The sequence below is a fragment of the Hydra viridissima genome, unplaced genomic scaffold (assembly GCF_058129835.1).
Source record: "Hydra viridissima isolate aposymbiotic clone 2 unplaced genomic scaffold, HvirCarnegie_v1 scaffold_11, whole genome shotgun sequence".
Lineage (NCBI taxonomy): Eukaryota > Metazoa > Cnidaria > Hydrozoa > Anthoathecata > Hydridae > Hydra > Hydra viridissima.
The window spans coordinates 9,410,049-9,432,827 of record NW_028324310.1 but is presented as its reverse complement, the minus strand read 5'-3'; the positions used below and the strand labels follow the sequence as shown (position 1 = coordinate 9,432,827).

The window sequence follows — 22,779 nt, the reverse complement described above, 5'->3', positions numbered from 1 at the left end:
CTGTTTAGAGCAACATTGAACCAATTTTAACTAAGTTACTAATTATGAAAGAAAGTGCTCTTCTTTGTTCAAGTCTCCAGTTTGTTCAATAAAATTGACACATAATAACATCTAATAACGTTTAGAACCGACAGTCGCAGACTAGGAATAAAACTTCGATCAGAACTGATTACGCTTCATGGTGATTAGTAGAATTTTTAAATATCTTTGTTAAAGTAAAAATTATATTGTACAATCAACTTTCCAGTAATTGCTTTGTCAGAAGCGTCTTTAGAAAATAATCCATGGTCAAGGTCGATATGAATTAATTGACAGTGAGAAAGTGCGAAGGTTACAGGCTAACTTTTTTTACTTTCTAATTTTGTTTGTAAACGTTTAGTTTTGTTGCGCATTCCAAACCAAAATTTTTAATTAATGTTTGGACCGCTAATTGAAAATCTTTTTTTTTTTAACGCGTGTTCTCACAAATTTTAACACGCGGTTTGTTTTCATTGGACTTTTTTATAAACTTTATATTGTTAGTACCTTTTTCAACTTCTTCAACACTCTAATGATTTCTAATTTTTGTATAAAGTGAAGTGATTTCTAATTTTTGTATAAGGTGCGGTTTCTATAGATTTTCAAATAAACACTTCACTGATCTCCGTTTTTATACTCAAAAACGCTTGTTATTTGATCTTCAACGTTAATCCCTGTGAAAACCATTTCGTTTCAGATGTACTTCTACTAAGTAGCATTAAGTCATTCCATAAACTTTGTTTCACTCTTCTCCAGACTGTATTTGTAAATGTATAAAAAAATGGAATCTGGAGATGGGAATAAATTTATAAAGGTAACTATGAGATCATACGTGAAGATCTTAAATGTCCAGAGATTTTTCTATGTCGGCGTAATGAAAATATGGTTTACCAATTACTTTTGTCAGAAGATCTAACACCTGTTTTATGTTAAATCAAAACATTTTGGGTAAATGAATCTTAATTCAGAAGGACTTCCCACGCTCTAACAAAAGTTCATTTTGCGCAACCTAAAAAAAGTGTTTCATTCAAATCTTTTAATTTAAAGTCGTTAAATTTAAGTGACGCTGCTTGTTAGTATATCAGAAACTTAATGAAGTTCAACCCTAAGTTACTATTTTGATAACATTCGTTATTATATAAACTGAAGGAACAAATACACGATTAAAACTTTAAAAGCGCATTATTACAATAAAGAACTGCGTAAAGCACTTAAAGATAAAGATTTACGAGTAATTTATCACTACGTTAAAACTTCCATTGATTTAAAGGAAAACACACCAATAAAAGAATAATTTAATAAAAGTAGGAGAAAATGGAAAGAGAAAAACTGGATGATTTTCATGCCATAAAACGAGTTGCGCTTATGACTATGGCGTCGCTTGAAAGGTGCAACATCACAGAAGGAGTATAAAAACTACTTCAATCATGTTTTTGTAACTAACACTCCATTTCAGATAATTTTCTTTCATTATCACAGCCATAACATTGTATGGTATCCATTAAATCAGGATAATGCATCACAAATTACAACATAAATTACAATTGATCTATTCATTTTTTTAAGGAAAAAATTTAAAATATTTCTATAACATTTTTATTTATTTACTTATCGCGTTTGTAAATCTTTTGCAATAAGATTAAAAATAAACCTTTTGGAAAATCATTGCCATGTTTATGAATTGAACTTAACAACTCTGCATAACTCTCTTCTTCAAATTTCTTAAAAATTGCTTCTAAACCAAGTTTCACATATAAATCTTTTACAACCTTTACACAAGATGGATCTTCATTTCCATAGTTACATTCTAAAAGTAATAACTCCTCAGTGGAAGCAAGTTTCAAAGCTTGCACAATTAGCCAAGAGCACTTACCATCTTCTATATCACGACCAATTTTGCCAATCCTAGCAGAGTCACCATAGCAATCTAAGTAATCATCTTGAACTTGAAATAGCTCACCTAACTTCATTAAAATATGCTCCACATCTGCATACATACTACAATCTTTTACATCAGCAAGGATCATTCCCAATGACACAGGTAAATAAAATGAATAGTAAGCTGTTTTATACTTGACAATAGATTTGTACTTGTCTTCAGTAAACTTATGAATAGAAAAACTTCCATTTGGTTCTGATGCAATCATATCAAGTTCTTGACCAATTGCAGTTAAGTAAATAATTCTATGAAAAGATTTATACAAGTCTACTAAGTATGGTTCATTTATAAAGTGCTTATCAATTAATGCATAAATGCACTGCTCCATTAGGTAAGTGTTGTTAATTGCTCTCAAACCACATTTTTTATACCAACAAGGTTTACCACGACGAGTTTCAGAGCGATCCATAATATCATCAGCAACAAGAAAAACTGCTTGAAGAATTTCAACACACCACCCTAGATAAAGGGCTTTATCAATTTCTGAATCAGATAAACTACCATTTTTGAGAAAGTCCAAGGAACAAATCACCATCATTCCTCGTGATTTCTTGCCATCAAAAACATTGTAAACTAGTGCTTCATGTAAAGAATGTACTGCTTCAGTTATTTGTGGATTTTTCTCATCAATATCAACTAGTTCACTGACAATACTATCAAATTTGGAGTTAAACTGCTCCTGATACCAAGTAATTCTTGAACTCAAATCATAAGTTTTTTCCATGTTTAATTCTTTGTTTTTACAACTTAAGTATAAAAAAATTGCTAAAAATAATATACTTATACAATTATGCACATACACAAATACACATGCCTTTCGTTTTTTGTTAGATAAAAGTATAAATGTACAAATGCATTCAAATTCAAGGTAAACTATTTACCTAACATAGTAAAGCAAAACGTAGTTAACTCCGCAAATATTAGATAAAAACTATGCTACAAAATGCACAAATATCTAATTATTTGTCTACATAATTTATTTTATACCTTGAAAGTGAGCCACCAAAAAATGTTGGCCCCTCGCATATCATCATGAGCTAGTTTAAATCAAAATTCTGTTTTACAAACACTGAAAATAAAATAAAACACGTTCTTAATTTTTTTAAATATCTATGACATACTTTTCTACATGAATAAATTATTTTACAAACTAGATAAACGCAGCATGCACTAAACCGATTAGATAGGTAAGGTATCGTGAACAACAGTTAGCCATTATGAAAAAGACCCGCCATTATGTGCTATAGCCGAAAAGAGAAGTTAAACTTAAGGTTGGTTTTCAATTGCTGCAAAACCGTCGCACTTAAACTCCGCAGATTAACTCACTAAACTTAGAACATGTCGTTCAAGGGCCCGTGTTATAAATCAAATGATTTACGTAATTAATGGCCATATACTCGTAAACTCCTGCCTGTGTTATAAAACTCTAAATACGGACAAATTATTCGTAGTAAGAATATTTGTGCGTGATGCTAAGATTTGTCTGTGCTACAAAAACTCTGTGTTATAAAACATTCGTAACTACAAGTAAACCATCGTAACTACAGACGTATCTTCGTAAATTGCTGTAATAAACATATCAAGGTTATCATTTTTCCACAAAACTAAACGAAAGACCAAAAGATCCTTTGTTTTCAACGTCAACTTTTCACAAACTACGTAATGCAAATTCTTTTTTAAAGTAATTTTTCAGCTTTTAAAACTATTTTTAAAGATTTGTTACAGACTAACATTTATAGCTATTCATTTGGTTAATATCTGTCCTGAAGCGATCAAACTAAATGTCTCCACTCTACGGAAAGCTGGTTTTTGCCATCAATTAGATTTAGAGCATTTTAGGTTGAAGGTAGAAGGACTCACATTACACCTTTATTACTTACGTAAAATCTGGATTTTTAAAAAAGCATTTTTAATTTTGACATAATACTTCTCTCACAAGTTGAACACAGTTTTAAAAAAAAAAACCATATACGATAACATCTATTTTTGGCCTTGAAACTGAGAAATTTAATCCGCACATAAAAAAAATCCATTATGAACTAAAAATTTGTTTGATTTGGTTGATTTGTTCACCACAGCAATCTACGGACAAATATTCGTAGTTACGTTAGTTTTTCCTAAGTGAAAACATTCCGTAATGTACGGACAAACGTTCATAAATCACGAGCCCATTATATTTATAAACTATTTTTTTAATATATTTTTATTCGTAAACTTCAAACATTTGTTCGTGACTCACGAACATCCGTCAAATACGTACGTAACTTAGTTTTAACACAATCCTTTGACCATTTTGCTGCACCATCTTAGATCATCCAAATTTTATTTTTTACATCTTTGCTATTAAGTTTTATCACCACGTGAAAACATCGATATTAGAAAACAGATCAAAAACATTTACTATTATTGAGAGTTCGTAGATCAGAAAGATTACATATACAGAAGACAAAACTAACATAAATATTTGATAAAAATATTCGGTTAAAATATTCGGTTAAAATATAGCCTTTTTAATGATAAAAATGGTCATTTTCTTTTTTACATAAAAATATTGCTCCTTATGAACAAACCAGTTTTAAAATTTTTTTAAATTTTTATGTAATCGTGTTTAGCAAAAAAAAAAAAAATTCAATTTTTGTTTTATTTTGTTTTGTTTTATTTAGAATTATTTCTTCAACTATACAAGTTGTTCATCTCGTAAAAATGAACAACTCGTATAGCTGTTTATTTTTTTGATAAAATTCGAACTAATCGCTCAACATTTAAAACGTAAGGATGGAAACAGTCAACGCGTTTTAAACTTGAGGCGCAAATCCGGGTTCAAGAGGTCTCATTATCTTTATATTTATCAACGAGATGATAATATATTACTCAAGTTTGTTTGCTTACTCAAAATCAGTTACAGAAGTCTGTTCTTGTTCTAAAATCAAATGAGAAATTGTAGTAGAATAAGGATTCGAGTTTCTTTCTTTTATTTAAGGAAGTAAGAAATCTGACGTATACTTTATTTTTAAATATGATAAAAATTGATGGATTACAAATTGTGTAAGTAATTGACAATCCGATAAAGAATTGACTAAAGTGTTTCGATCCGTCTGGACTTGCAAATAATTATTACTGCCACAATGTGACAACATTTGCTGGGTTTCATTAACTAATTTGATATGGAAGGTAAATTTTTAATCAGCGGAAAAACTATACAAAAAAAAGTTCTGGAATAAAAATTAATTCTGAAATAAAAATTATAATATTTTACATCAAATTTTTAGGGAAATGGAAACCTGTAAAGGTTAATTCCAAGGTAAAAAAATTAGTTACAAAAAAAAAAGAAAAAAAAAAAAGCAAGAATGTTGAGTCTAACATTTATGATTTTACTCTGTGTTTCTACAAACCATACGAGTGGGGCTTGTTGAAACGTTTTATTTTTACTCTTTTGATCAAAATTTCTACTGTAATAATTTATTTATCTTTAGAAATATATTGATGAAATATTTGTGTAATGATTACAATGTTTTAGAATACATGATTTACGCACACACACACACAAAAATCCTTAGAATATTTATTTAAAAAAAGTCTAACTAAAGACAAAATCCTTCATAAGCATTTGCTTTAATCTTTTTTTTTAAAAATGACTAAAAGGTAATTTTGAGTAAAATTGATCTCTTATTGAGAACTCGTCCGTTATGGTTTAACAAATTTAACAAACTGAAAGTCTCAGCTTATTGATTGTGAGCTTTTGAAAATTTTGGAGAGGTTTTTTAAGTTTTAGATTTAAGTTTATGTAAGTTCTGTCGTTCCACCGTTTTGATCTGTGGCTTCACGTCAAAACATGAAACACCACCTTTTTGAACATCACTTTCTGATCCATTTCGGGAATTTATTTTTCAGGGTTCCATAAAATCGAAGTACATATACATCTAGTAATAATCAGGTTTTATGAGAATATACATAAAGTGTTATTCAATTCTACACAGATTTCCTGTAACATAAATGTTTATGATAAAAATATGTTCAGGTTAACTATTTTCAGGTTAACTATTGGATATTTAGAAATACAAACATTACAAAAAAGGAGTAAAAGCAGTTTTTTAATTGAAAATCTTTCATCTGTGAGTGTATTTTCCAGTTGCAATTACTTGACCAAAATGCTTTTATCATTTTGTTGTACTCCTTCATGTCTACAGCACAACTGGAATGCATGTTATCTTCTTCGGCAGATATGCTACATGTCACTTGAGTTCCACTAGTAATGAAAACATTTTGTTTGCAAAACAGAAGATATCACATATGTTGTGCACTACTTTGCAGCTCAGTGTCAACATTAAAACACTATTGGAAAACGTTGCCAAGGTTTTAGTCTATGCTGAAGCAATTAGATCTCTTGTATTACTGGATACTTATTGTTAAGTTTTGTTTGGGAGCAGGTGGTGTAAATGAAGATAGTTAAACTGACGTTCTTCACTGTTCTCTATATGGTCTCTAAGTGGTCTTGTTAATGCGAAGAGAATATTTTTGAAAGCAAATACTGCATGGTTTTTGATGGTACAATACATATTTCTTTTAGATATATATGCATTTTTGACAACAAAAGTTCAACTCTAAAACTTTATTTGTTACTTATTTATCTCAATAGATAAATAAATCAATAACACGTATGTAATTTAAGAAAATAAATCAATAACACGTATGTAATTTAAGAAAATTGCATCTAACATTTTGAGAACGAACATTTTCAGCAGGAATACAATCTGAAAAACTACCTTATAATGAAAAAGAGACCGCCTATTTTAATTATCTGTGTGTGTGTGTGTGTGTGTGTGTGTGTGTGTGTGTTGTGACAACATTTTTCAGAACTTAATTCCACTATGTAATAGTCTACGGAAAGAGCGGACATAGTCACCAAAAAGATTAGCTGTGAAAAATCATTTTATAAACCAAATATTTATTTGTATAACTTTTATCTACAAATTTACACATATAAGTTAGGGTGGAGTGAAAACAACTTTTTTTTAGAAATTCAACTATTCTCTCTGATTTCTATATCAATTAATAGAAAAACTAAAAAAATGAGACCAAGATGAGCAGAATTGAACAAGAATTACTCCCTGCAGCGATTTTTGGCCAAATAAGATATGAATTTTCAGAACTTTCCATATTTGAAATTTTTTATTCCAAAGAATGAATGCATAACAGAATTTAGAGTTTGCATTATCTGAATTTAGGGAGATCAGAAATAGGGCAAATACGCAATTTGGTTAAAACCGTAATTTACGGCTGCAAAGTGGCAATAAATTTTTTTAAAAAAATACAAAAAATAACCAAAAATAGTTTGATAATAACAATAATAAGGTAATAAAAAAAACAAGAAAAATAAAAATAGAAAAAGTAGGACATAATTACGATTATAGCTAATAAAAATTGTAAAACATTTCTTTTCAAGAAGGAAATAGTTACTTCATCAGTATCTTGGCAAAATATCTTTTTCGAGGAATGAAGTACCTTCTTTTATTTTTACGTCTTTTTATGTTTTAAACGTGTGTGGCTTTTTCAGCACATCCTACGAAAAGGATTCACAAGATTAATATCACTTAGGATCAAAAATAATTCTATGGGATCCTAGTTTATCATGCAAAGCCAAGTTGCATACAATTATTTCCAGATGGTAGTTACCTATTTTAAGAATATAATGATTCTAAGTACACCGCAAAACGTAACAAAGCATATGTTGAAAAAATATGCATAACTTAGACTGGTGGCCAAGTAAATCAGCCGATCTAAATTCAATTAAATTTTATGAATACTCGATAATAAAATAAAAAAGAGCGTGTAATGATAAAGCTTGACTTTTTATTTGCGTTTAGGCATGGAATAGCTAAGAACTATTGCTATTAACGAGGCTTATTGATAATATGCCGTAGAGAATTGAAGCAGTCCTCACTGCAAAAGACGCTATGACCCAGTATTGATTTAAGAGATTTTTTTCAAAAGAAAATGAGCCGATTAAGATAATAATACAATAAGTACAATTATTATTGATACTTGTGCATTATAGATTTTTATAGATTTACATTTTAAGTAAAATTACTCATTGATGTTGTTTTTTTTTAAATTTTTCTTAGAGTTTTAATAAAAAAACAACTTTAAAATTAACTAATAAATGGAAAGATGTTGGAATAGTAAAATATCAGATTGTTAAATCTCTGGCCTAAAGGGTTGTGTGCATTCGTATACCTCTTATATACATAGATACATACGTATGTATGTATGTATACGTACATAGATACATACGTATGTATGTATGTATACGTACATACATACGTACGTATACATACATACGTATGTATGTATGTATACGTACGTATGTATGTATGTATGTATGTATGTATGTATGTATGTATGTATGTATGTATGTATGTATGTATGTATGTATGTATGTATGTATGTATGTATGTATGTATGTATGTATGTATGTATGTATGTATGTATGTATGTATGTATGTATGTATGTATGTATGTATGTATGTATGTATGTATGTATGTATGTATGTATGTATGTATGTATGTATGTATGTATGTATGTATGTATGTATGTATGTATGTATGTATGTATGTATGTATGTATCTATGTATGTATCTATGTATGTATGTATCTATGTATGTATGTATCTATGTATGTATCTATGTATGTATCTATGTATTTATGTATCTATATAAGAGGTATACGAATACACACAACCCTTTGGGCCAGAGACTCCCCGATCCCCAGATCCCTTTGTATTGCCTCCAAATTGCTGGCCATCTTAGATGCCCCTCAATATTTACAGTCCCAACCTTAGAAAAACTTTTCCGGACCTATAAGCAGTTTTATAAGTTACCTACAATTTTCCGTTCTAACTCATTTCCGTTCTGATTTATTTCCGTTCTGACTAGCCACTCTGACATCTATTTATTAGGTAATTTTAAAATTGTTGTATTTGTTTATGGGTACAGCTTTCCGTTTTGAGTTGCTGCCGAGCTCCCTTAGAAATATCTGTCATATTTCCATTTCTGTCTTTATGGAAATCAAAAGAACCAGTTGAAAATAGAAACACTTTGGAATAATTCTCTTAGAAACCATGAAAGAATATAGTTTCTGTACTGTATTTTTTCTTATTACGTTAGTCTACTGTGAAATCACTTACGATGAAAAATTAACTGCAATTTTAGCAGCGAATAGACGAAAGTCACAAGACAATTTGATTATTTTATTATTGATTGGTTTATTAATACTAACAGTTCTCACCATATGGCTTTTTAAGTTAAAAAGATTCAGATTCTTTCATGAAACAGGAGTTTGCATGGTGTATGGTAAGTTGTACAATCCAACTGCTGTACTCAGTTTTTTATGTGAAATTTATTGTAAGACTTAAGGAATCAGTATTTTCAAAACAACTCCATGATATGATAAATTGGTACAATTTTTGCAAAAACCTTTAAAACAAAATTTTGATTTTTACCAAATGTCTTTGTGATCTTTACAATATCAGTAAAAAGAATGAGAAACTTAATCTTAACTTAATTTTGCTTAAAAATAAATTGGATATTTTGTCATAACTATGCTAAGTACTCTGAAACCTTTGATTTTATATTGCTACTCTTTGTAGAATTTAACAAGAATGAGTAGAATATCACATTTAAAATCACAAAGTATTATAATTCATTATAAAATCAAAAAGGGAATGAGCTGGAAGCTCTATATATTCCTGACGTTATGTATTTCCTTGCAGCTAATACAGTGAGAGCTGTATAATCCTCTAAAGTTCTGCTTCAGATAAGCTACTTATTTTTGTCATAACATGCCAATTAGTGTTTTTATCTATTAATGCAAAGTTAAGTTGGTCAACAAAAGGCCACTGAGTCATGAATCTGTAAAAAACTTTAATTTTTGGTCCTGATAAAATGAAGAAAAAAAAAACAAAGAAAAAACAGTAGAGACAAACTTTTAAATTTGTTGCAAAGCTAAAACATGGAGTCAGTTTTGAAAAATCTTCTGAATCAAAATGTTTATTTCTGTATTTACTTCTGATTGAATTCTAATCTTTTCCATGATCATCCTTCTGTCTTCCCAAAATACAAATTTAGTAACTAAAATTTATACTCAAAAATGCACATGTAACCTTGTTCCCTTTTCATCCCTAATGATGTATTCATTAGGGATGAAAATTGTTCTGAAAGTATTAAAGTAAAGCCTTCATTCCCCAGTTACCCAATCCTGTCTATGGTACTGCTTGTTTTGTACTATTTTAAATGTCAAATTTTAGTAATCATTTCATAAAAATTATTTATAGCAGTTATAAAATGTGATATTTAAGTTTTTGTTGTTGATTTTTTTTTTAATATGAAATAAAAACTTTAATTTTAGTATATTTCGCTACTTTTTATCTTCTTCAAAAATTCCTGGCATGGTGTGTAGAGTAAGGAAGTAGAGATTAACAAAATATAACTGTTTTTTATTTTAGGAATTATTGTTGGTTTGATAATTAAGTACAGTGGTGAAGGTGGTAAAGCAAAAGGTCTTTCAGTGAATATTAACTTTACTATACCGCCAAATAGGTTATGGGTGACTGCAAACAATGGTAATTACTCTTATTCCTTACTGGGTTTTCTGAGAACAAAAGTCATCAAAGAGGAAGGTGAATTTGAAACAAAGGTATGCATAAGTGTAAAACAGTGATGAAATTTTGTAGTTTTCTGGATTTAGGACAAGGCCAAACTGAATTTTAAAAGTAGATTTTATCACTTGTCTGACAGAGGTTTAAAGTTTTTTTTTTTTTTTTTTTTTTTTGAAGCTTGTTTTAAAAAAAATTCAGTTTAACAAAATACTAATAATCTAATAATTTTAAAATAAAAACTAAATCTTTGCAAATATAATATGAAATTTTTACAGTTGGATAACTAAAACTATGTTCAGAATTCATCAGAAGCCATTAATAAAATAATAGCTCTAAATATACAACCAAAAAATTAAATTAAGAGTTATATTTTTTGTATGTAAGCATCCCATCAAGTAAAAAAATTTTTTTTTTGGTAAAGTACGACTTGTTATCAAAGAAAAAGGGTTTACAACATTTACCCACCACTCTTGTTAGTGCTCTCCAGAGTCTTATTTCCAATGATTAATTGTCTATTTTTTTGACTCCTACCTCCATGATGTTTCTAGGTTCAACTAATTAAAAACTCAACAACAATCATGCCCATAAAAGTAATCTAAATTAATTACTAAGTTTCACAATTAATTTTTGTAAAATGAAAAATATAGTTATTATTAGGAAAGTGTTTTTATTTGAAGATAATTAAGGTGATAGTTTTTATTTTGTTTAACTGTATGCCCTAGTGTTGACCTCATCATTTACTTAAAGTTTATAATGGTTGTATAGAGGCAGCTTTCCACAGAAAGGAATAAAAAAAAGTTCTGAGCACACATTTTTTGTTTATCTTTTGATAACTTTAAATTAACTTTTTCTCATGATGATTATTACATATGGATCTTTGCACAATGGGTTCACTTATTTCTCTGATTTCTTGTTTGAAAAAGGTGAGATTGTATAACAATACTAAAGTTCCGAGAAAATAGTGGTTTTCTAGATGTGCTCTGTTGCAAGAATATTCATATACAATTTAATCAAGATTTCTTGCAGTCAATATAAAGTAATTAATTGTCCTGTTAAGTTTTTAAGCTGAATAATTAGTTAAACTGAATTAAACCAAATGGTGGAAATACAAAACTCTTTGAATTTAATAAAGTTTTAATAAAAAATAGTTCTGCTGTAAATAATATTCAGTAAAGTTCAGCTATGACCGCTTTTATTCTCCTCTGATTTAGAAATGTTGACTTAACATAGCTTGTGTCTGCTTGTAATTGTAGGTTGTTTTTTTTTTTTAAAAAAAAACAAAACAAACAAATATCTGAATTTAAGAATTGCAATAATATTTTTATACAGGTGTTTTAACAGAACAACAAGAATGAGGTTTAAGAAAATAGAATTTTTTTTGATTATTCTCACCCTTTGACTTTTTTGATGGTCAGAAGAATTGCTAATTTAATCCATAAGCCAAATGATGGACCATTTTTGTCAGATCTGTTTATAGACTTTAGTACCAAAATTCCAAAAATAAAAATAATAGATAAAGTACAAAAATCTCATATAGGAAATAAAATAAATTCAAAAAGACTTTCATTAAATGCAACACTGTTGTCAAAAATTGACTATTCTAAACACATTTCCCAGTTTAGAAATGCAAATTTTAAAATCCAATTTATTACTACAGACATCATTGTTGGATTTCAAAATTTGCATTTCTAGACAGCTGAATATGTCTACATTCATCCAATCTAAGTGGAACTTTTGAGTCTATCTTTTTTTGACAACAGAAGCAATTGTAAACCACTATTTTTCTCCTTGCACTCTTACTACACAGCTTTATGATGTAAAATAAAAATGTTATATAATTAGATAAGAAGTTTCTAATTTAATATAAAGAAAACCAAAATTTTGATGTCTTCAGGTTTTTTAAACAAAATGATTTGCTAGTTAAGTAGCCAAAGATTACATAGTATAAAATTTCCAGTTTTTGTGTAGAAAATGTTAATATTTTTATCAACTAAAACTTCTCTGAAATGAATAATTATATTAAAGTTGAATAAAGTCTTTTTTTATTGCTAGGCTGTGTTTGACCCTGAAGTGTTCTTTTATGCATTACTACCACCAATAATCTTTTATGCAGGATATGATATGAAAAAGGTGAGGGAGTGCAAGTTTAATGCATGCTTTAACATTCATATAATTGATAATTTTATAGTTTGATTTTTGATTGGTATACTAAAAAATGTTGTAAAAATTGTCAATATTAATTTATATCTTGTCATCTAGAGGTTTTTCTTTCGGAATCTTGGAGCAATTTTAACATATGCTTTTTTTGGAACCATTATTTCTTGCTTTGTTTTCGGGTAAGTTGTGATTGATTTTCATTTGTTAGCATTTTCATTAGTAACATTTAGGTATTGTACAGGCAATAGCTTCTAATCTTCTAAAGCTTTTTGCAGTTAAAAAAGGTCACTAACAGGGAAACTATTTAAAAGCTTTTTAAAAATCTGTTAATTTTGTTTGTTCATTTATCTATTACCTGTAGGTGCTTTTTTTCAGTTATTAGACATTGCGTTGAAAGTGAAAAAATGTTAGAATTGAACAGGGTCAATGCCCTATCATATTGGGGATTTTATATTAAGTGTATTCAATTAAATAAAGTGAATTATTTTCAAATTTTATGCAAAAATTTGAAGAAATGCTTTAATAAAAATTCTAATAACGAGTATTTAATATAAAATTAATGGTCATACTCATTTACCATTTGGAGATCAAGCAGGTACCATTAGATGAAGATGTCCAACTTTGCAGTTTGTAAAAGTTTTATTACTGTAATTATAATAAAAGCACATTTAAAACATTTTGTGGTAGTGGATTGTAAGCCAATTATTATACAAACAAAATCAATGATATGTTATTTAATATAAACAGCATATTGCATTACTCTTCACTAATTTCACAAGTTCTACAACATTTTGATTGTATTAGTGCAGCAGATAGAGAATTTGTTTCTGCACTCATCATTAAAATGATGTCATAAAGTTCTTTTAGTGACAGCAATTATTTGGGTTACAAAATATATGGAAACTCTGTTAGTTTGTAACACATCAAGTAAAGAGTGCTTACATTAAAACATATTTAGATAATGGTTTGAATTTAAAATATATATATATATATATATATATATATATATATATATATATATATATATATATATATATATTTAGTTAATGGCTATATGCAGAATTAAAAAAGATTTAAATGAAAAAAATGCAATGAGCAGCCACTTATTTGCACTTCTTTGAGTAAATTCTTCAAGTAATTAGAAAATAGGAATCTATTTTTTAAAAAAGCCAAAAAATCTGGTTGGGAACTCAATTTATCCAAACTATCTAAATCCATGTATAATGTTTAAGACAGTTTTTTTTACTGTTTGCTGTTTATTTACTGTTTATTATTTTGTGAGTGTTTTTAAATTTGCTTTTAAAATTAAAATTCTTTGGATAGATAATTTAATTATAGTTTTACTTAGAGGTTTGATGTATGGTTTTGTATCAATTTTTTCCACTGGCTATGAGGGTTTTTTGTTTCAAGAGTGTTTACTGTTTGGTTCTGTAATTTCAGCTACAGATCCAGGTAACATTTTTTTCTCCATTTCAAATAACAAGTAAATTCACTGTTTGCTAATATTAAAAAAATTTGTTGATACAATGAGTAACAATGTATACAATTGTTAAATGATACTAAGGATGCATTTGAAAAGTAAATAGTTTTAAATATTGAGCATTTTAAGATTGTAAGGTCTTTGAATTTAGTTACTGTGCTGGCAATATTTCATGATCTGCACGTAGATGTCGATTTATATGCTTTAGCATTTGGTGAAAGTGTTTTAAATGATGCCGTTGCCATTGTACTATACAGGTACTGTACTGGTTTCTAGTAACTTATCACTTATTTTATCATTAGATTGTTTCTTGTATACTTTTTTTTGTTTGTTGTACAACTTGTTTTCTAGATCTGTAGAGTCATATGGTTCAGAAGCATTTGTTTTTTCTTCAGTTTTAAAATCAATTGGAGAGTTTGCAGCAGTATTTGGGGGGTCTTTTTTAATTGGAAGTATTTTGGGCTTAGGAACTGCTTTAGTATCTTTTCTACATATGTAGCTATGAGTTGGCATAATATGTGTCTGTAATGGAATTGTAGGTTTTTTTTACAAAGAAAACAAAACAAAACAAAGAATTTTTTTTTTTAACATTTGAAGCTCACCAAACTAACTCATTTGAATCAATTTCCTCAGTTGGAGACAGCTTTGTTTACGTTGATGAGCTATAGCACTTTTCTAATAGCAGAAGCTGCTGAATTAACTGGTAAGTTGTCATTGAAAAGATTTTAGTTGTTGTTGTTTGAATGATTTGGCTGAGTTAAAAAAAAATTAGCCTTCTACTTTGTAAATTAATCCAATAGTTTAAGCAAAAAAGATGGTGATTTTGCTCATTTATGCAAGTAAACCTAGACCTTTTCATTCATTCCAATCACTTCTCTATCTAGGTATTGTAGCAGTGCTTTTCTGTGGAATTTCACAAGCTCATTATACTTATAATAACCTTTCAGATCAATCTAAAACTGCAACAAAAGAAGTAAGTTTTTAGCTAAAGAAATATTTCCTAAAATTTTTTGTTTCTTGTTAGAATTTTTGATATGAGTCTCTCACAATGATTTAAAAGTGTCATAAAATTAAACTCATCCTTTGTAAAAGTCGCTGTAAATATTTGTACATGGGATCTCTCTTTTTTTCATATAGTAAACAAAAAATTTGAACAACTTTAGTATTTCAATTAAATTACATTTTTTTCCAGGTGTTTGGTTTGTTAAATTTTCTTGCTGAGAATTTTATTTTTTGTTACATGGGTTTAACGCTATTTACATTTGAACGTCATCAATGGAACTTTGGCTTTATTGCTTGGACATTTGTATCCTTTCACATTTGTTTATTGAGTTTATAGTAACAAAATGAGGGTTCCAGCACAGCATACTTTGAAAAAAAATTTTATCAGTGACATTTATAGAGCTGTAGAAATGTTTTTGCTCTGAAATTAAGGGCATCGGCAAAACAAGTACAATGAAGGGACAACAAACATGGATACATTAGTGTAAATTTTTTTGATATCTGGCTATAGTGTCTGAAAGTTTACCAATACTATGTCTTCTTTTAGTGACCACCTCAAGTATTAAATTTCATTTTCCGGCAGAAACCGCATGATTATAAGCACCAAAATAAGTGCAGCTATGGAATACTCCATTGAACAATGTCTTGCTGTACCATGAAACAGTGTTTGAAAAACTTACTGCTTCAATCAGCGCTTCATATTTGATAGGTTAAATTTATTTTAGTAATTCTAAAAAATCTTTGAAAATCCCCTAGAGCCTTAATTTGTTCCTAATGCTACTGCAATAAGTACCCTTGACCACTATTTGCTAAATTTGTTTTCTTAATCTTAGGAATTTACTTTTTCTTAGAAATTAACTTTTTTTTTTTTTTTTTTTTTTTTTAATGATTCCCAAGAGTATTATACTTAATCTTGTTAAACTTTGTTGGCTTGTTAAACCTCGTTAACTTCATAAAGACCAAAAAACAATATAAAAACATTGATCTAACAAAATTTTGTTCTTAAGATAGACAGTTACATACAACTGTTTAAATTTTTAACTTGTGACCTAAAAATAATGAAATTTGTTTTACATTAAAAAAAAAAATTTCTTCACTAAATGTCTCTTTATTTATATAAAGTTTGTAGCTGCATCAAAAATATGAAAATTTTGTAATTGTTTTTAAACATTTTACAAACAAACAAATAAAAAAATATTTTTGATTGCCATCAGAATTTTCCCCCCTGATTTGTAACAAGCATTGGTGTAACAAGCAATTCTCTAATTTCTTGTAAAATTGAAATTGTTGTTGAAATAAAAAAATAAAAAATTGGCTAAATTTATAGCCAATGTTTAAGGGTTTTTTTTTTTAGGATTCTAAAGAAAAATTCAAAAATATACCTAAAAAATATTAAAGTACGTTTTAAGGCTACAAAACCTGTCATCGGCTTTCGTGCTTGTGTGAATTTGAAAGAAAAAAGTTGAAAAAGTTGGATTTGAAAGAAATTTGTTTTAATTAACAAACTGTTGATTTTATTAAAAAGTTCTACAACAAAAAACAAGGAAAAGTAAATTTTCAATTCTTTTGTTGAAAAGTTCATCTTTTTTTATAATTTTATGAGTTGTATGTTCATGATTATAAAATTGAAACAGTAAAATATTACAAAAGAATTTTGATGAAAAATATCTGCTGTACGGGGAACCCTCCATCTTTTGCTACTCACAAATCTTTTGTTGTATTCTCTTTGTTTAATTTCTTTTACTTTTCATTAGTAGTGTATAGTTATCAAAAAATAGAAGATTGCTGATAATTAACAATATTTAATATTTATTATCATCTTTAACTATGGAGAATATAAGTTCGCTGCTGCTATTTCCCGGTTTTGCAATGTTTATCCACTTTCCTTTTTAATGAACCTAAAACGAAGCAAGAAGATTCCCATGAATTTTCAGCATATGCTTTTCTTTGCTGGTATGTTTTTGTCCTTCAAAGTTCTTTTCAAGGTCACTACTTTTTTGGACAACAACAACTTTTGAAATAAAATTATTTTTTTAAATCAATTAGTTTTTATTTTTTAGGTTTAAGAGGAGCTATGGCTTTTGCATTAGCTATTAGAAACACTGAAAGTACTGCAAGGCAGCTCATACTCACTAGTACCTTAGTTCTTTCAATTGCTACAGTTCTTTTTAATGGAAGTTTGACCACTTATGCACTTATGAAACTTGGTGTAAAGTATGCCTTTTTGTTATTGTTTTCATAAGGTGTCTTATTCTCAAAGTATATGTTGTTGTATGTTATACATCTCATTCTCAAAGTATGTTTCTTATTTAGAGTAAATGTTGACCCTGATGAAGAAATTTCTAAAGAAATAATTACGGTATGATTGCAAAATATTTTAAAAGTTCTAAGATTTTTGAATTAAAATTTTGTCTACATAGTTTTAATATTAGTTCACCAATAGATTTTTATGGGATGAGAAAATGATTTCTTTTCAATAAGGGAAATTAAATACCTTTTATATAAACTTATTTTTACAATCCGCAAGATTATGATTTAAGATTATAATTAAAATAATAACTTTTTAGTTTTGTCTGTCACATTTTCAATGTTTGATTTTAGCAACAAGATATATTCTTGTTCAAAAAGATCAAACATTGAAAATCTCTTTAAAAATCTCAGCAAATTGATATTATTGTCTTTTTAAAAAGCTATTTTAACAAATTGATATTATATGTAAATTATAAAGTTAACTAAATCAGAACAAGCAGTTTTAAATGGCATTTATCTTCACAAAAACTTCTAAGTAATGATGTAATGTCAGTTAGTAATGTAATAATCAACAAAATCATGTTAAGAACCAAAACAGGACTTAAAAGTGTTAGATTTTGATTATAGGAAAAAGTTTTGCTGATTTTTTAATCCTAATCTGAAATTTTAAGCAAATTTTGATGATGAAATAATGATTACTTGATATAAAATGTAATTGACAGTTACATCTCCTATATATAATTTAGTAGATGTATGTGTTTATTTGTTTAATCTCATTTTTTAACTAACAAATATGATTTTGTGTCATTTAGAACAGCAGAGGTGAACAAGTAGAAAACATATCCTATGAGCGCTCTTGGTTGGTCCGTAAATGGCATCATTTTGATGTAAAGTATCTTTTCTAACATAAAATGTAGAATTCCTCACACCACTCTGATATTTATGTTGGACTCAAACGGTAATGAAAGTTTAACTATCATCTAAAAAGGTTTAAATTGAAGCAATTAAATCGTTCTTAAGCCCTCATAGTATCTCCAACCCTAAATTATCTACTACCATAAAATATCTCTTACCTTAAAGTTGTTGAATAAACAGAAAACCATTATTTTAGAATTTTTAGTGCACAGGAAACCTAAAATTTAAAGTTTAAAATAAGTGAATTTAAAAAGTAGTTGTAGAATGATTAGATATCAATGCAACTGAATAATAATGATATAGCAATGACAGAATAATGGCGTCATAGTTAGCTAAGTGACATTTTTTATATGTTATATATTAATGGCTATTTGAGTTTTCCTTATTGCTGCTTTGTAAAGATACATGAAACCATTGTTCACCAACACTGGTGGATCATTAGAACTGCCTAGTAAATGTGCTTTTTTATGTTCTTGTTTTTCGAATCCTCATAAACAGTTTGTTAATGAAGTTAGTGAGGAGCATCGTGTAAGTGATGATTTTTTTTTTTTTTTTTTTTTAGTTATTTATGTTTAGCATATATAATATAAAAAAAAAAAATCAAAGACACTTAGACCACAAATTATTCCTTGGAAAATGTGTGTTCTAAAAATGAAGCAGTTAGTAGGAGTAAATTTGTTTGGAATCTGTGTTGGTTTACTACTTGCGTATAGAATAACTGCATCCTTGTTTTGCACTCACTTATTTTAAACTATGTGCCAAAAAATCACTGCTTTGTAATTATGATCTCCTCCTTCTCAATTCAATTGCTAAAATCTGGAATCACATGTTATTCTTTATTTTTAATTAAACTAAATGCAAGTAAGATCTTTTGTCTAAAATTAAGTTGCTGCTAATTTTTGCACTATAACAGTTCATGATTGTAAAGCTGTTGAATGTTGTTTACAGTGAGTATTTAAAGCCATTTACTTTAAAAAGCTTAACAATACATCAGAGAGAATTCAAAACATGAATCATGTGCTATCCTTTAATCAAACTACTTGCAGTTTTTGATGTTTTTTCAAAAGTTAGGGTCACAAACTATTTCAGCAAAAGATTTCATTATTAATCATGGGCATTTAAAGTAATCTTGAAGATCATCAAAAAGTGTACAATGAACATCAATAAAGTTCTTTTGATTTTCCGATGTCTGAAGAGTTAACATGTAGCAAGTTAGAATTCTCTGTATGATGGATAAAGTTAATTCATATCATATAGAGAATTCTAATGTAATACATAGAATGATATGAAATGTTATTGCATTCCAATCTTTGGAGTGAAATACATCTAATATTGCTCGAAATCTTTTACAAAATGCTTTAATCTTGGAGAACTTTTCATAACATTACTTCTTTGCTGTTAAAAAACTTTCTTTAAGCTATACAGTTAACATTTCCTCACTTACACTACTAACATTTTCCCTCACTTATACAGCTAACATTTCCTCACTTACACAACTAACGTTTTTCCTCACTTATACAGTTAACATTTCCGCACTGGCACTTTAGACAGTGTGTCTCAGGGTTGGAAGTAGTAGAAGTACAAATTGATTGAGAAATCTTTAGAATCCTCGGTTTTCTAACCCTTCCCCTTCGCTTACTTCTCCAACTACAGCCCATCAAACTTCAAATGAAAAAAAACATTTCGCCTATAAACCGTCAGCAATTGTGGCAATGGTTCATCTGATTATTAAATCTTTAAGAAAAAATTTTTTTTTCTGAAGTCTTTCTATTTGTAAGCTAAAATGGGAGAATAAAATTATGCAATTATGTTAAATTATGTATGTATCTAAAAGGGGAGAATAAAATTTTATGTAAGCCGAGGACTTGCAACCGAAATTCTACTCACGTTCGGAATTCTATCAAAAGAATGAGTTTGGATTTTGTCATAACGATGTAACTTTTCATAACAATCATCGATCATGTACCTAAAGTTCACCAAGCGTGTTCCAGGAACCGTTTAGAATCTCTTTTCGAAATTTACCTTTCTTTAATTTTTATAAATTTAATTTTCAAATTCAACTTACAGATTTAACTACTCTCTTGTTTTAACAAAAAGAAATATTTTCGTTGCTGTGGATAAAGTTTTCTATAACTAAAATTAATGGCAAAAATTACTCTTAGAAAATGGATGGATATTCCGACGATGAAATGATAGATGTGACGTCAGAAGTGATAACAAAGCCATCATCGAGGAGAAATTCTGAGAACGAATCTCAAATTAGTCATACTACGGATATTCCTTTGTTATAAATTGCAAATTTCAGACGTTTATTTTTTATAAATATTTATGGGTATGAAACTTTAAAAGCAATGGTTTTTATCTTTTTTTTTGTTTGTTTGTTTTTAATTTAAAGAAAATATTATTTTTGAAAAACTACTTCGTATCATTTTTAAATTGATTTGCAAATTTTATGCCTGATTTTACTAATATTTGGTCTATCCATTTCAATTGTTTTTTTATTGCACTATCACGTGTTAATTTCCGTGCGATATGATTTGTCGTTATATTAGGCTTCTTTTTTTGTAAAGTTTTTATATTGAATTGTTTTAAGTCACGATGTTAGAAGAAATTACGAGAATTTTTCTACTATTGGTTGAATTGTTGCATTTCGAAATGTTGTCATTTCTTAATGTCATCATTTATAAAAAAAAACTTCTTTTCAAGTCAACTGTTTTTCCTTTGAACTTGTTTTTCTTCCAAAAAATTGATAGACTCAACTTGAAAAGCTTTTAGATATCTTTTTTTTTTTTTTTTTTTTTTTTTGCGCGGAGCATCATGACATTTTATATTTGCTGCAATTGTTGGGATTTAAAGAAACGCATAAACGTATTTTAGATTTTGTTGCAGCAATTTCTGATGTGGCTGAAAATAGACCTTCTGTTTGCTTCTGTTTTGAATGCCCTCCAATAAGGTATCCACTGTGAAACAGAGAGATAGTTTTATGTCGTGTACTAGATGAAAATTTTTGTAATTAATAGTTTATATGATTTATTTTAAAAAAAAAGAACACCTTAAAATCTGGTTTGCGTGGTAAGATTTAAAAAAAACCACCGTTTGAAATGTTACCTACGTTCATTTATAACAAAAAATGTTTTTTTTTCATTAAGACCATCTTCTTAGCTCGATGTTATTGAATCGAAGCCTCGGCGTTTTGTCTTTAGGTTTTTAACGAATAAAGTATAAACTTTCTATGTGTTATTTGAAATCTATCGAATTTATAATATTTTATATATTTTGACAAAGAATGTTACAGAAAAAGGATTTCGATACAACGCATGCCTTAAAAGACTGTCCGGAATGATAATGACCCATGGGAATTTTGAAATATTTCGAGTACCACTAATCAATTTTGATAAACTTTTATTGTTTTAAAGCAAATTCATCTCCAAATATAGTAAAGATTTTAGAAAATACCTTTGAGCTGACCACGGTTTTTTCTTCATTTCGTGTGGACTCCTCGCTTGAGCTTTTGGACAGCATTTTTCATAAAATTTCGAAAATCCAAAGTCAAAATTGGGCGGGATTTTCTGTTTTTCTCTTCTTACGCAGCTCATATTTCATGGTTGCGCAAAATCAATTAAATGAAATTGTGGCACCTTTGCTGGGATAAAATTGATCCCATTTTATTGATACTTCGATTACTCTTCTTGGATAATGGCAAGATGCAAGATCAGGCTAAAAAACAGACTGATCCTCATTCTTTTGAGTCAAAGTCATAAGTTACTTTTTTTTTAAACATTTTTTCACGTAAACTTCGGAGTTCATGGATGTGTTCGTGAAAAACGGATGAATTTTATAACCAAACAAAAAGTTGGCTTGCCAGACCCTAACTTTCTTGCCGAACTTTTTGGTTTTAATGGCATTCCTTTGGAGGTTATATAAAATGTCTGGCCTGGAAGCGTCGAACAGTTGAATTTGCAAGAGGTTTTATCATTCATTATAATGCTTTTTTTTTATTTCCTTGAAGCTTTCCTTGTAGCAGTTTTTGACCACGTTTTTTGGGTTTCGCTGAATTGCTGTTGGGATCTTTTCAAAAAATCAAATATCTGCTTCTTGTAGCCAACTTTTTTTAGCTAACAGCTTTTCTTTAAACTTTACATTTTTTTTGCTAGCGAGCAATTGGAACATTACGATCTTTTAAGCCACTCGTTCAAAATATAGAAATAATAATCCTTACTTCTACTTGCGAATAAATCTTCTTTGTTTATAATCAACTTTAAAACTACCGTTATGTTATCTGAAAAAGAGATAAGTTTGCTTTGAAACATTGAAAAGATTATTAAAATCGATTGAGTGGTTCTCGAACTACAGATAACTCGAAC

General features: G+C 28.5%; 2 protein-coding genes across 2 annotated transcripts; one reads left to right on the top strand and one right to left on the bottom strand.

Annotated features, from left to right (window-relative positions):
- Window positions 1-1,445: 1,445 nt before the first annotated feature.
- On the bottom strand, window positions 1,446-3,960 carry LOC149882061 (farnesyl pyrophosphate synthase-like). Its single transcript, XM_090066821.1, has one exon. It carries the CDS (start codon window positions 2,679-2,681, stop codon window positions 1,623-1,625), a length of 1,059 nt encoding a protein of 352 aa, XP_089922947.1. The 5' UTR covers window positions 2,682-3,960; the 3' UTR covers window positions 1,446-1,622.
- Window positions 3,961-8,833: 4,873 nt separating this feature from the next.
- On the top strand, window positions 8,834-21,120 carry LOC145191118 (sodium/hydrogen exchanger 6-like). Its single transcript, XM_090066897.1, has 16 exons — window positions 8,834-9,307; window positions 10,459-10,649; window positions 12,664-12,741; window positions 12,871-12,947; window positions 14,117-14,220; window positions 14,400-14,505; window positions 14,600-14,726; window positions 14,846-14,951; window positions 15,133-15,221; window positions 15,441-15,554; window positions 17,092-17,203; window positions 17,311-17,464; window positions 17,564-17,609; window positions 18,313-18,392; window positions 18,817-18,943; window positions 20,578-21,120. Exons 1-16 carry the CDS (start codon window positions 9,076-9,078, stop codon window positions 20,704-20,706), a joined length of 1,872 nt encoding a protein of 623 aa, XP_089923023.1. The 5' UTR covers window positions 8,834-9,075; the 3' UTR covers window positions 20,707-21,120.
- The last annotated feature ends 1,659 nt before the right edge of the window (window positions 21,121-22,779 follow it).